Source organism: Ammospiza caudacuta, chromosome 2 (assembly GCF_027887145.1).
Source record: "Ammospiza caudacuta isolate bAmmCau1 chromosome 2, bAmmCau1.pri, whole genome shotgun sequence".
Taxonomy (NCBI): Eukaryota; Metazoa; Chordata; class Aves; order Passeriformes; family Passerellidae; genus Ammospiza; species Ammospiza caudacuta.
Genome location: NC_080594.1, coordinates 113,587,479 through 113,602,573, shown reverse-complemented (window position 1 = coordinate 113,602,573; position 15,095 = coordinate 113,587,479). Strand labels below are relative to the sequence as shown.

General features: G+C 42.8%; 1 protein-coding gene across 1 annotated transcript; it reads right to left on the bottom strand.

The window, feature by feature from the left end:
- Positions 1-1,932: 1,932 nt before the first annotated feature.
- On the bottom strand, positions 1,933-14,152 carry ATP6AP2 (ATPase H+ transporting accessory protein 2). The gene is made up of 9 exons (XM_058824891.1): positions 14,048-14,152; positions 11,274-11,404; positions 8,969-9,091; positions 7,052-7,147; positions 6,746-6,883; positions 6,386-6,439; positions 4,884-5,033; positions 3,776-3,892; positions 1,933-3,018 (listed from the first exon to the last, which is right to left on the bottom strand). The coding sequence occupies exons 1-9, from the start codon at positions 14,124-14,126 to the stop codon at positions 2,824-2,826; spliced, it is 1,083 nt and encodes a 360-aa protein (XP_058680874.1). The 5' UTR covers positions 14,127-14,152; the 3' UTR covers positions 1,933-2,823.
- Between the last annotated feature and the right edge of the window lie 943 nt (positions 14,153-15,095).

Genomic DNA, 15,095 nt, shown 5'->3' with positions numbered 1-15,095 from the left:
TAACCTACGTATCAAAAGCAACACTCAGTCTTCAATTCTGACTCAGGATTCTCTCCTCCTTCAGAGATTTCATCACTTCTTAAGAACGGCTTAGGTACACCCCAAGCCAAAAACTGGACAACATAACACCAAGGTCTGAGGAAGACCCAATCAAACACACATCACCCTTTGTGCCAGTGACCAAGCTCCCAAAGAAAAACTCTCTTTGGCTGTCAGATCACTACTCCTGCTGCAGCTGCATCCCAAATCCCACTGGCAGCACTCTGTGGAGCCTGTCCCAGCCTGGTGAAAGCTGCTTGCTGCCAGATACTGCAAAACAACCCTCCTGCCCTTTTCACTTGGGGCACACAGGATGCCAATACCAGCTGTTATTTATTTTCCTTGCCTCCCCTTCCTGCCTTGGCTTCTTCCTGTCTTCCTTCCTTCACCTGACAGTTTCACTGCTTTCATCATAATTCTGTGCACAAAACCTATGATTTTTGCCATATCACAAATATTTTTACAATTTATATTTTTGGAGTGATTTTAAATTTAAAGAGAACAATCAAGAGCAGATCTAGTATTGTTGATAGCACTTGCATTCTAATTAACTTAATTCAAAGTATGAAAAGGCTATTCCTGTAATTGCCTGTTTGATTAGCAGTTATGTACAATATTGTTGTACAATAAAGTGTGTCTGGCTTTCCTAACTCAAGCTGAAGTACAGGGGCTCTAGAGTGGCTCAAAATGCAGCCTGTGCTGCACAAAGCATTTGGTATTTAAGACACAGCACACATGACAGTGCTCAAAATCACCTTTAGTACCAGCTGGAGGCCTACAGCCATGAGAAGGAACAAAAGTGGTACTAACAGAAGTGGGAATTGCAATTTCCCCTTCAAAGTAGTCCAAGACCAGCTTTAAAAAGTAAAATTGGAGCCTACAGCAGCAGCTGGGAGAGAGCTGACATGCAGAGACCATCTCAATGGCAGGTCCTGCATTTAAACAAATTCTACACTGCCAGTTTCACACTGACTACAATACAACTGTTAAATACCATTAATTATGCAGTGCCTTAAACAACCAGCTCCTGTAAAACTCTGTACCAGTATATGAAGTGGACTGCTAATCTGATCAAACCTCTGAATCCACTGTTAGAGATGACAGAATTGTTATTTAGACACTGCACTGGGAATATTTAGATTCTGTATTAGCAATATATCTAATCATAATCATTGACATAATCATGTGTCCTACTTCTCACACCTGGCTGAGAGCCTTCCCTTGCCTGCTCTGTCATGGTGTATTACAGCACGTTCAGTAATTACATTCCTGTCAGAGGAACTGCCAGTGCAACTCTTCCTTTCCATCTACTGGTATCAATCATCCAGATTAACTTGAAATGCCATTAAAAGTAATTTCAAGTGATTGCAACATAGCCTGAACTGGATTTCTTGGACTCAGGTAACCCTGCAATTTGCTCATTTCAACCTGAATCACTGTCCAGGATCTCCAAGACATGAACAATTTCAACACCCCCAATTCAGGCATTCCCAGTATCAGTAAATGAGACTGATGCAGTGAGAACATCTTTTCTGGAAGTGGAACAATTATGTCCTAACAGCAGGGAAAGTTCAGCACATTAGAGGGCAAGATGATAAAAAAGTAGTTTCCATTCATGCTGCTGTAAGTCTGAAAGATCTTCCTTAGAAATTTCTAAGGAAGAAGTCATTCTAAAAAAGACTCAAGCCAGAGATTAACCACTTGTTTTAACTACACTCACTATCTGGTTTAGGAAAATTCACACAAGACTATTTTTCTTTTGAAGAACAGTTTGAACTAAACTGCTGCAGCCTTAGGGCCAGTGTCACACATCAGATGCTGCCACACCTGCCCTGGTCAGCTGAACAAATCCTAAACAGAAGTATCCACATCTACAAAGCCACAAGGAATAAATGCATTCCAGAACAACTGTTCTTTGTTTTATTGAATAGTTGAAGCAGGACTATAATCCAGGTATACTTAAATCAAGTGTTGGTCCACTCTTATCATCAAAAAGAACTGATTTTTTTTTATAATAATAATAACATCAACACAAATGGAAGGAACATGAAGCATCATAACAGGAACTCTCAACTGTGACATCAGACCATGACCAGACTGGTGCTGCTTCAGGATTTGCAGACTGCACAGCACAGAGCAGCCACACCAGTGTTAGTCACCTCCCAGCCACTGAAGTCCTGGGGAAAGGATCCTTCTGTGTACAGCTCACCTCTGAGCCATCAGCATGAGATCAAAATGCATTTATGCTTCTAGAGTCCTAGGCTGACAGAAGTACTTCTATATTTAGTATTTTACTGAAGAATATTTACTATCCTCTCTGAAGTTACATATAACCATTACAAATATTTACATCAAACATTTACAGCTGGTTCATAATATACAACACAACAATTTAGCTATAATTTTTGATCTTCCAGTGCAAAAGTTTCAAACAATATGTTGCTATCATAATTTCAGTTTATCTGGTTTGCACAGGCAGAGGCAGTACAGGGCATTTCAAAAACTCATGTTACAAGATAAAAAAAATGGAATGATGTCACTTTAATAACTATTACTCTGGGGAGTGCTGTTTTGGTTTTTTTAAACAAGCAGATTTCAATTTTTAAATCCCATCTGGTGCTACTACTAACATTTAAAATAGTCTTGAAAGAGGGAAAAAATACTTAGAAATAAATACACCTTTAAAAAACTCCCACAATTAACCATATCAGAACATTTGTTTTCCACACAGGCTAAAGGAGACCTTGCTCTTCATCATCTTCCTGTGCTGAAATACAGTGCAGCTCAATCCATTCTTATCTTCTGATTTGTCATCCTGTAAATAATGCTGTCATAGCCAGGATCCATGTTCCACAGGTTGTAGGAGATAACTATCACAGCTAAAGCAAGACCTATCATCATCCACAGGACAATGTTGAAGATTACAGAGTAGTCGTAGTTGTACGGATAGGCAAGGTTATATGGATTTTCATTTTTACTCTGCAACAAAGAAAATATTTATTAATCTAAAGTGAGCTTGCACACCAAACATCTTGACACCATCCAAAGTCTGACAAGCTAAGTAAGAGAGATGCACTTTTGTCTAGACAAATCTGATGCAAGGGCACAGAATGCAAAAAAGTGATGATGTGAGTGGCATCAGTGCAACCCAAAAGAAGAAAGTGACAGGAAAATGAAATCCAAAGTCCTGAACCTGGGGCAGAACAACCCAGGTGACAGCACAGGCTGGGCAGCTGCAGAGAGGGACTGGAGCTCCTGGGGGACAAGGGGAATAGGAGCCAGCAGAGCCTCTGGAATGACACAGAACACTGCATCATGGAATCCAGCCAAGGAAAAGTTGTTTTCCCACAGCTGGGAGGCAGGACTGGCCTGCACTGGGGAGACAACACAGAAAGGCAAATTCTAACAAGGCATAAGGGAAAGAGTTTTCACTATGAAAGTGGTTAATGCAAGAGAGGCTGTGGGACTTCCAGGGATGGACTTTCCAAGAACTTTGCTGGACAAGAACCTGAGCAACTTGATCCAGCTCCTAAATTAGTCCTGCTTTGAGCAGTAGGTGGGACTGGATGAGCCCCAGAGGCCTCCTCAAGTGAAGTTACTGAATGACAAATAAGTAAGCTGTACCCATACCTAAGTCAGTCAGTATTTTAGTCCTTAAAAAGGTTACACTCAGGTGAACTGATACACTTTGGATCACTTTTAATAAATGAGATGTAGAAAAATGTGGCTCTGCTACCTGTGAAGCCTGGAGAATTGAGCGAGTCTTCCTTGAGAGGGGAGAGTTAAACTCCTTCACAGCCACCACTTCTACTACTGCATTCCCACCATAGAGATTAAACATCTCATCTGCAAACTGGAAAAGAAAAGGTGCTTTAATTGGAAGCCTAGACTGCAGCCAGGAATTAAGCAGAGTTTTGTTAGCAAGATGTAGTAAAATAAAAGATGTCAGCTTCAGGAATAATTATGGAAAGCTACAAAAGTTTACACTATTTTAGAATTTCACCAAGTGTCAACCTTCCCCTGGTTACAATGCCTTTTCAAACCCCCAGTCACTGTTCAGCAGACTGTGGCTTATGCCTGCTTTCTGGGCTGAAACTTACTCTGTTCTCCCTTTTACAAAAGGCCTATCTCCACATCATTCCTATTTGTGTGTCTGTCAGTTCCAATAAAATATTCAGGTTCTCAAACTCCCACTGGGACCTGAATATTTTAATCAAATGCTAATATGTCTACTATTTAAACATATTTCCTTAAGGTTGAAGAGGCCAAAGAGCAATGCTTAGAGAAAACAAGTACTTGGCTTACCAAATTGATGGTTTTGAATTTTTTCATCACACTTTGGAAGCTCTCAACAGTGACTGATCTTAATAAAAATTTAACTAATGATTATGTAATGAAGAATTACTTTCTTGAGCACGCTGATGGTTATTTTAAAGTCGTAGAAATTTACATTTACATAGCTTTGTGGGCAAGGGAAAACTAACCACTGCATCTTGAGATAAAGATATTTCCAAAAGCCTCTTTTTGTGAGGCATTCTGCTGCTTTCAAATGCAAGGTGTTTGTTTAAGAAAAACAAACATATCAAGTCCTGTTGATACAAGGTTTCAATACACCCCTACTCCTTTATTCAAAATATCTAAACATATTGTGGAATCACACCAACACTTTCCAGAGAGGCAAATTGTAACATTCAATTTTATAACTAAACAACAGCATTTTAAAAACAAAACAAAAAAACAAGAATTAGGCAAGCCAACACTAATGAAGTTACTTCTTTGTAATTAAAATAAAAATTATTTTCTTAGTATTACCATGAGTTTTGTTCATTAGGTAGACAATATACCTTTTGCAAAGAGTCTACAAGAATTTGAGAAGCATCCTTGAACTGCTGAGAGTCCTCCCCATATCGTTTCCCAATCTCTTCCAAGCCAGAGAGCTCCAGGGAATAAAGGTCTGGAGAGTGATCTTTGGCCAAGTGCTTGTGTCGAGACAGCTTGGGCACAACATGGAGGGCACAAAGAAATTAATTTACACAGAGGTTACTTTAAAAACACATTGCACAAAGTCAATTTACTTGGACTAATCCTGTCTCACTTTTTACAGTCATATTCCATAATCAGGAAATGGAATTCTTGCCAATTTAACTAGAAGTTGTCCATAATTGTTTCTTTTTTTTAATTCTACAGAAGAAAGCAGATGATTATTATGTAGCATCTGTTCCTAACATGAAGTTACATCCACGTAATAGAGAGCTGTACTAAAAAGAAATAGAATATTTATTGACATCAGAATCTTTGTTCTGTAACTGCCATGAAAATAAAACTCAGAGAAAACAAAACCACATAAGTACAAGACTTAGATAATAGCATTTCCTTGTCTGAAACTGGCCCTTGCAAAGCTCAGTAGATTGCAACTTCCACCTTGTGTTGTCCACATACAAGAGTAATTTATTTGAGAAGTATCTTCCAATATTGAGAAAATCCAACTAATATAATCCAAATTATCTCAAAGGACAGTAGTGACATTCTTGCATTTCTGCAGGTGAGAAGATGCAGCACTGATATTTGCCTGCACAAGACAACAGCCTCTGCAAACAAGGAATTTAATCCCATCCTTCTAACCACTTAAACTGCAGCATTTCTAGCCTGCAAAACAAAAGTTGTTCTACCTCATTTTCTCAAAAGCACTATTTGTCTCCACTAGCCCTTTACCTAATGTGAATTTTTGAGTTTTTCCACAATTCTTCCTTTCACTTCAACAGTTAAGAGCTGCAGCTTAAAGGACACACAGAAAAAGCCAAACCAAAATGAAACAAAAAGACCCACACACCACTGACCCACTAAAACAAAGCTAAACCACAGCAACATGACAGCAGCTTCTTAGTAAAAAGATCCTGAGAATTAAAAGCTCACCCCCCTCCACTGGAGCATTTCTACCATCATCACTACTCATGGCACAAAAGTCACTCCAGTCTTTTCAGACAAAGTGATATTTTGAAGTAAAATGGTGGATAGGGCAAAGAACATGTTCTTAACTACCATTATACTTCTCAAGTTAGACACCAAAGAAAGCCCCAGCAGATTCTTCATTGAGTATTTCAGAATTGCCCTTGTTCTGACCAAACACAACACAAAAGAAAACTACAGATGATTAAAGCTCTCATTCAAAATTGCACTGATGGGGCTGGTACAAAGAGAATTCATTATTTAAGCTGATGGAACCAGCTGATGACACAAGAGAATTATGCATCATTGGTTGCCACATATCCTGGCTATGGCTTCTCTATTTTAAAGATCTCTGAAGTTTGTGACACAACACATATGAAAATGTTTCAAAACACCTTACCAGGCTTGCAATATCATGTAGGACTTGAAGTTCTGACAGAAAAAGCAAGTCAACCTGAGGGGAGAGGCAGAGACAAGTACTTCCTTTGATGAAACCCAAGTTAGGGTTTGTTTTGTTGCAAGTATTTTATAACAGTTGTCTTCTACAACATCAGAACATGCTAGAAGGAAATAACTCTTTCAATAAAGTTACTTAGAAAAAAATGTTTGAACTTAGTTAATTCAGTTAGAAAAAATTAGGAGGGGGCTCTTAGGCAAAGAAAGAGGGAAGAAAAAGCAAGAAAGGAGAAAAGCACAAGCTAACTAAGAATACTATTTAAAAGAAGCCCCATAGAGGAACCCAGTGCTGGATGTGCTTTACCTCGTTGTTCCTGCTGAGGGAGTTGAGGGGCAGGGAGCTGAGGATGGAGCTGTCCTGGAAGAGGCGGCTGCGCAGCTGGCGCAGGGTGACAGAGAGATCCTCGAACACGGCGTTGGCCTTGCCCACCATGTAGACCCTCTGCAGGAACAGCCATGGTTACTGCCAGCACTGCCTCCTGTCTGCTCCTCCACACACACACCAACCAGCCACGATTTCATGTGATCCACTGGGTTTGCTCCAGCCACTCAAGTGGAAAGAGGATTCCCCATTTGGGACACGTGGAACCAGGAGTGAATCAATGCTCACCTCCTCACTGGGGGCCAGCTGCAGCACCACGGGGGTCTCCTCAGAAAACAGAGTGTGGATGGCATTTGCAACACTGTCCAGACTGAAAGGAACAGCCTGGAAGACAAAGTCAGATTTTTGGGTTAAACAGGGGCTACTTGCTGGGATTCATAAAGTTAGAGAGTTTTGAGAAAATGGTTAAAAAAGGCAGGCCTCAGGCAGAAGTTTTGTTAGCATTGCACATACAGCAAAAAAGTTTTCTAAGCAGTAGAGCAGACGTGACAAATAACAACAGACCTCTGTAAACTGGCTTATGGATTGCAACAAGGTTATTTAATGTATATCTTCAGAAAGTTAGTATGAATGGATCTCTGTTCTTTGTCTCTTATGAACCAGTCTTTGTTTTACCTCCCATTACGTGTGTTTCATATGATTGGACAGAATTCTTGTCAATATGTGTTGCTCTATGTATGATTAGCTGAAATCTAAGCCGAGATAGTTTTATGCTATGCTGTAATGTCACACCCCCTTGGCATTCCCTGTGGATCAGCCAGCTGTTAACATCCTGTCTCCATTGTCTAACAATGTGCTGAGACTGATGTGCTGAATAAATGGCTCATGTCACTGGCCCAGATGCCCCATCTCCGTTCGTGATTGTATATTTGGCTGCGGCACTACCGATCTCAACAAAGAAAGAAAAGTAAAGGGATGCACATTTCCAAAGTGATAATAATTAATAAGAACCTTTGTGCAAAACAAAACATCACCTGTGTATCTATGGACAGATATTTTATTTAAGTGGCAGACACAATATACTCTGAAGAACTCCAAGGGACCACGACTGTGAATTAAGAGGATTATTTAGGCTTAGAGTATAGCCTTGTTTATCAGTAAAACAAGACCAACAAATATAGAAGCAATGCAAAAGGGAAACAATCTCACAGCAAATGGAAAGTTATGAACCACAAAAACCTGATGGGTGAAAATATACCCAGCAGAAAGACCAACTGCTGAAACAAAAAAAGACACATATAGAAAACCTACTAAAAACAGAAAAAATGCTAGCACAGTATAGTGCCATTACTGGCAAGCAAATAGAACTGTTCATTTTTTTATACACTTACTTGTGGGTTTTATTAAAAAAAAAGACACAGAATGGCACATTTCCATTCACTACAAGTATCCTATGGCAGAAGAGGCAACAGCATAGATTTAAACCCAGGAAATTTTAACACAAGAATGAAGTTTTTTACTCCAAGGGTGGTCAAATACTGGCAGAGGCAGCCCAGAGGTCATGGAGCCTCCATTTGTGGAGATGCTCAGATCCTGACTGAACACAGTGCTGTCAGCCTGCTCTGGCTGATACTGCTTGATCAGGGGCTGGATGAGAATCTCCAGAGCTCCTTCCAAGCTGAAGGATTCTCTGTTGCTGTAAGAAGCCTGAGAAGCCTTAGAAAAATAGACAGTGATAGGTAAATGTAATGTGTGTTGGTTTCTTCTCAGCATAATAGAATGTGTTTCTAAGTGCTGTATTTCACAGTCAAGTACTTGAGGAAAACTCAAAAGACCACTTATAAGGCAATACAGTACATCAAAAAATCAACTCCATATAAAATGTTATCACACACTCAGCTGAAGCAGGAAACTTAACAATTCTGATTTTAAAATCTTAAGTTACTGTGGGAAGAAGTGGATTGGTACAGACATTAAAATTAGCTGTCTTTCAAGCAGAGCTGTTGAACTGGAAGCACTGGCTGGTCTCAAGGGCCTTGTACAGAATCCTGACTAGGTTACTGATTCATCAGTTATGGGGATGTGCAAACTTCCAGTGAAGCAGGAAATGAGTGAACATCAGGGACTACAGAGAGCATCATGTACTTGTCATTAGAGCACAGGAGTCCCAGGAACCAGGTGACAGTTCCAAAGGTGGATACTCACATTCTCAATGGGGTAAGAAAACCCTTTCACAGGCAACTTGTCCACGCCCTTCACTGTCACCAGCACGGTGGCTTGGGGCCGGTGAAACAGATCACCCACACCCAGCCCGGGCCAGGGGAGGTCCTAGCACAAAATAACAAAAACAGTTAAATTTCACAGGCAAAGAGGAGAGTTCTTCCCACTATTAAAGCAAAACAACTTATTTTCCTGTTAATGCCTTTGTGCAGGACAGCCTATTGGAAATTTCATGGGGAAGTAAGTTAATGCTACACTGCTTTCATTTTGAGTAATGCCTCCAGTCAACCACAAAGGAATTGTTAGTTTAAAAGCTGCCAGTAACTTCATAGCAAAGTCTACACTAAGAAAACATTATACATAATGGATACTTGAGGAGTAATTTGCCATAATTAAATTATAAATACTTAAGTCTGTATTTAGTAAGTGAAGGCTGAACTTAAAAAATCTACTTACATCTTTATATTTTCAGTACAAGAAAGAAACAGAGTAGAAAGGAAGGGGAAGAAAGGGACATGTCAATCACAACAGGCAACTAAACTTAAATGTAAAAATTTACACAGAAATATAAAAAGATTTCTTAGTAGCTTACTACAATTACAAATCAGTAAGAGCACAGTGGAGGCTACTGACTGGTTTATTCAGGCACAAAATACAAATACAAATTCATCTGTCTGGAATAAAGGCAAGCAGATTTCCCCATCTGTGTAAATGACATAACTGCCCTTTTTTTGAAAGCCATTTTAGAATTAAATGTCATTAACATTATGATTTGTATCACCTCACAGAAGCAAAGGAAAAACCTTTTAAAGCATCATTAGGGACAAAAATGGGGTTTGGTTTTGTTTTCCTTTAACAAGGGAAGAATATTGAATTACTCTTTCTGAGAATTCCCAATGTAATGCACTAAGAATTCCAAATTCTCTCCAGTGGCCTTGCTGCAGTGTCAGTTTATGTTCCTGGAGCACACTTTGATGTGAGCTGCAGAAGAAGTGCCTGGGCTTTGCAGTGCTCCCCTCACCAGGGCTGGAAGCTGCCCACACAGTGACCTCTGCCTTAGGGACAGCTTTGAGGAACTCTCAGTTCAGGGCTGAACTGAATAATCAAACACTTCTCCCCTGCCTGCTCCTAGGATTTGAATTAACAGTAACAGAACTGTTTCTAAAGGATGCTACAGACCCATAGCAACAATTGAATCCCAAGCTGTGGCAAAGGCACTGAGTGAGTACTGGAACACCTGTTTCCATCATACCCATGACACATCCCTGGATGACCAGGATGCCAAATGAACAGAACAGGTCAAACTCTGCTGTTTTTCTGGGTGTCTTTATGTGCAACACACACAATACCATTCAATATATTGGTTATTCCTGATAAAATTATCAACATTTACTCCTTAGTCATACTACTCATACAAGTTTGTTACTAGTCTGATGTCAAAAAAAGTCGAACTAATTGACAGGAAGGTATTTCAAATTCCAAAACACAGGCTAAGCAGCCTTGCATTGAAACCAGCCTTATCAGACCTCTTCCCTAGCTGATGTATGGAAGAAATGAGAGCTGGCTGCCCTCACCAGCACTGTGAGAATGCCTCAGGCTGCAGATTTCAGTATCTGGCTGCACACAGACACTGCCAAAGATATCCGGCTATTACACTTTCATCTACTGCTTCAACAGCCACTCATCCCTGCTGAAGCCCAGCAAAAAAATTCAGTAGGCAAGATGGAATCAATCCAAGTGCTCCTGCTCATGTGCCCCACTATAAACACTGCTAAAGTTATAGCTGAATACTTAATGTGGAGAAACACTACCACAAATCACATTTCCAAGGTTTTGGATTATTTCCTAAGTAACCAACACACTTATTCTAACTCTGCTCAGCAGACAGCTTGCTGACCTGACAAAATGCCAAGCCATTCTCAGTCTTGAGATTACTCAGGAGCAGGGCCCTACAGAGAGCTTGTGTGCAAGAAGTGACCGTGGTCCCACAGGTTCTCAGTTTGTGACCATGGATGGGGGGACACAGCACTCAGGTAGGGGTCAGAGAAACTGAGGAGCAGCCTCTGCAGGATTCCTTTTACAGCTGGTGACTCAAATTAGCCAGCCAGCACAGCCTCTGGCTGCTCACATGACCCACACAGCTCTGTCCTGGAAACCACCTCTGTCCAGTCATGCTTTCCTCAAGACAAACAGGGCAATATTTTATATATTCCAGCACATGACAGGAAGATTTGCAGAGTGAGCAGGTCTGTAGCTTAGAGGCATTTCACAATCAAGACCTGGAACTTACCTCTTGCACAGAAAAGCCCATGGTGAGGGCAGCAAGGTCCGGGATGCGCTCGCCCGGGATCGGCCAATTCCCATCGCGGAATGCGACCGACGCAGGGGAGCGCAGGATGCTGAGCTCACCCCCACACACTCCTGGAACAGACAGAGAGAGGTCAGAGTCCTGCAGGAACAGGGAAAATATATCTGAGCTTTCAGTGCTTCTTCCTCCCTCCCATGCCTATCAGTTTATGGAAAGGCAGCCATGAGAACTGATCGTTTAATGCTCTGGAACACAAAATGGGGTTTCTGTACAGCAGTGACTGAGAATGAACAGATCCATGTTAACAAAAGCAGGACAATTATTCCAACAGCAGCACAGCCACAAGCAGCCTCACAGCTCAGAGCTGGTAAAGTGAACTCTCCATGGAGCCAGGCAGACTCCAAAACCCTGTTAAGCTCACAAAGCACCAACACAGCTCTGGTCTGCTTCCAGGACTGCTTGGCACAACCCCTCTGTTCATGCAGGCAGCAGCCAGAGCCACTGAGCCCACAGCCAGTGGAATTTGTCAGGGCTGGCTTAAAGCAGGCAGGGCCAGCACAGCCTGGCTCCTGCAGAGCAGCTCTGGTGTCCCTGCTCTGCTCCTCCCCCTCATGACACCAGGAGAGGTTTGTCTGCCTTGGATGCAGCTGGAGCTGAGCCGATTGTAGGGAGCCACAGCCTGCAGCACCGGGGTTTCACTGCTCTGGGATCCCCTTCACTCTCCTCCCCATTACCTGAACTGCAAAGCTGACTAAAAGCACATTTCTGAACTGTTTTGTGATGACAGTAATTTACTGCATAACAAAGTCAGAAAGGACTCCACAGAAATAAGAGAAGAGCTTGTTTCAACCTGGCTTCCTGTCTTAAAGTCACTCGGGCACAGCTGCAATACTGTGTACACCAACATTTATCTAAATACATTTTGAAACCTGTTTGGTGTCCATAAGCAGTAACAATGCAAAATTTCAGGCATTTGCTCCCCAATGAGCAATCTGAGGAGGCTGCCACCAGAAAACTGATTTGATATAAGAAAACCAAGTAACAGAGTAATAATTGTTTGCAGGCCTGTATGTTCAAGTCCTAATTATACAATGAATCTGACTGCATACCTCAAAATTACATGAATAAGGTAACTGTCTGAAGAAAACAGAAGTATTTATTCATATGATCACTGAAAATTGGTTACCAATCCAAGCAGTGATATAAAATAGTTTTCCAGGGAATCTACAAATCTAAAGGCCATTTACAAAAACAACGCAATAGTAAACTGATGTGTTGTGCAGCTAAAAACCTCCCTAATATTAATTTAACTAATGTGACCTTGAAGATGCTGTTCCAAAGCCTGGCCCATGATCATGCACACAGATGTTGACAGTAAATCTGAGCTATGTTATGATAAACACACCACAGGACAAAGGTCTGAGGTGCAGGCTGGGGAGGGGGACAAAAGGAAGGAAAGAGGCCAAGCCAAGTGACATTCATGGAGCAGATTCAAGAATTTATTTCAATTGATGCGTTCCTTGGGTGGTCTGCTACCAATTTTAATGGTGGATCAACCCACATTTTGAAGGGCAGAAATGTTTCCAGACCAACTTCTTTAAGTAAGAATTTACAAAATGCCCACAAATCCATAGGATTTCACAGGGCTGTTACACAGTCACATTATTTAGGGCAAACTGGCTCACCCAGGGCAGGATTGCTCTGGTGGATGGAATCAGAGCACCAACCCTTCACAACTGGAAGGGAAATTCAAGACTGTTGTTCAAGATAACAATGATTAAAACTAAATGTGAACTTGGGAACATCAACAGATTCCCTCCGATTGTCTAATGGAATACTAAACCTAATTCCTATCCTTCCAAAGTTGTACCTCAGGTTCTCAAAAGCCTTTGTGAAGGCCAAGGGTTGAACATTGGGTGGGAAATATTTACAGGGCCTGGAAGTGCCATCACGAGCCTGACTCACAGCGGGTAACAGAGAGGCTGCAGTGACCACAGAAACAGCTCAGCAAAACGTGAAAATTCACGCAAAATAACAAAATTATGTGTGTCTATCACAGAATCATCAGAGCTGGAAGAAACCTCTAAGACTGTCAAGTCCAACCATGAACCCAGCAGTGCCACTGTGACCCCAGTGCCAGGTCCAGATGCCCCTTAAACACCTCCGGGGCTGGTGACCCCATCACCTCCCTGGGCAACCTATTCCAAAGGCTCACCCTGGCAGGGAAAAATGTTTCTGGTCTCTGATCTGAATGCCTCTGTCTCAGCTTATAGAACTGGATTTTAATAGAATTTGTGCATAGTATAAGTTAATTTAATAAAGTAACACACTACCCATAATTATACATATGCATTATAAAAATAGACAACATATTATATAAACTTATGTAATAATTTTGTGATATAATTATAAAAATAATGTTATATAACGAATTTACACAATAAAATTATAGAAACTTATAAATGAATATAAACCAGCGCTCGGATTGAAAGGGACAGGATAAAAGCGTTCGAGCACGGTCTCTGGAGGTGGATGGGGGCAGGGAGCTGCAGCACAGTGACAGCCCCCGCTGCCACCCCTGGGTCCTGAGCCTGGCACCCACAGACACCGAGAGCCCCCCTCACCTTCTCCCCTCACATTCCCCCTCCCCAGCATCGCGGCCCGGCCCCTTTCCCGCAATCTCCCCTACAGCAGCCGGGCAGCCCTGCCCGCTCCCCCCGGCGCTCCCCCGTGCCGGGCCGGCCCCGCTCACCCACCGGCCACACAGGCCGCCGCCACCAGCGCTGCCAGCCCCAGGGCCCGGCCGGCCCCGCCGCGCCGCCCCATGTCCGCCATCAGCCGCCGCTGCCGGGCCGCGGACAGACAGCCGAGCGCCCCGCCCGCCGCCTGACGGACATGCGCCACAGCCAATCGGCGAGCAGTATTCAGGACGGATGGGCGGGACTCAGCAGAGCTGACGAATCGCCAGCGCAGCGCCGTCCCTGTCACGGAGCTGAGCAGTCAGCTGTCCGCCAGGGGCGGAGTCTTTATTTGAGTGGCGTTCCAACTTGACCAATCAGATCGCGAGAGGTCCTGCACCATTTTCCTCCCCGCACTGTAAACCCAGAGGGAGCAGCGAGGAGGCGGAGCCAACTGGCAGCGGATTCAGCCAATCGGAGTGCGAGAGGTAGGGGTCTTGCTCCACCCATGTCCGTCAGCCTGACATCGACGGGGCGGGGCATTGCTGTGATTGACAGCCGAATGCACCATTCAGAGAGCAAGGCGCCGGCCCCAGCCTCTCGGCGGCCGTGTGGGGAGGGCAGCGTTGGGTGTGGGGCCGTGAGGGGCCGTGAGGGGGCCTTCGGGGTCCTTCGGGCTCTGTCGTTGTCCTCTTCCTTTCCCTTGTCTATTCCCCTATCTAATTTAGATAATATATTGTATATTTTTATAATGCATATGTATAATTATGTGTAGTATGTTACTTTATTAAACCTTCAGTTGTTTCTTCCTTAAATTTTGTTGAGAACATCCACAGTAACAAATTCAGTGACTGATCCAGCCATGCTCATCTCACTTCAGCTGTCAGTGCCAGCGATAGGAACAGGCAGGTTGTGCACTTTGGTCAGTGTATGTTTAATATTCCTGTCAAATCCCATGATCATCACAATCAGAGGAGGTGGTCCTGCTCCTCAGCCCTGTGAGGATCACCTGAGGATCACCAGTTCTGGGCTCCTCAGGACAGGACAGACATGGAGCTGGACTGGGTCCAATGGAGGGTGACAAAGATGATGGAGGGGCTGGAGCATCTCACTGAGGACAGGCTGA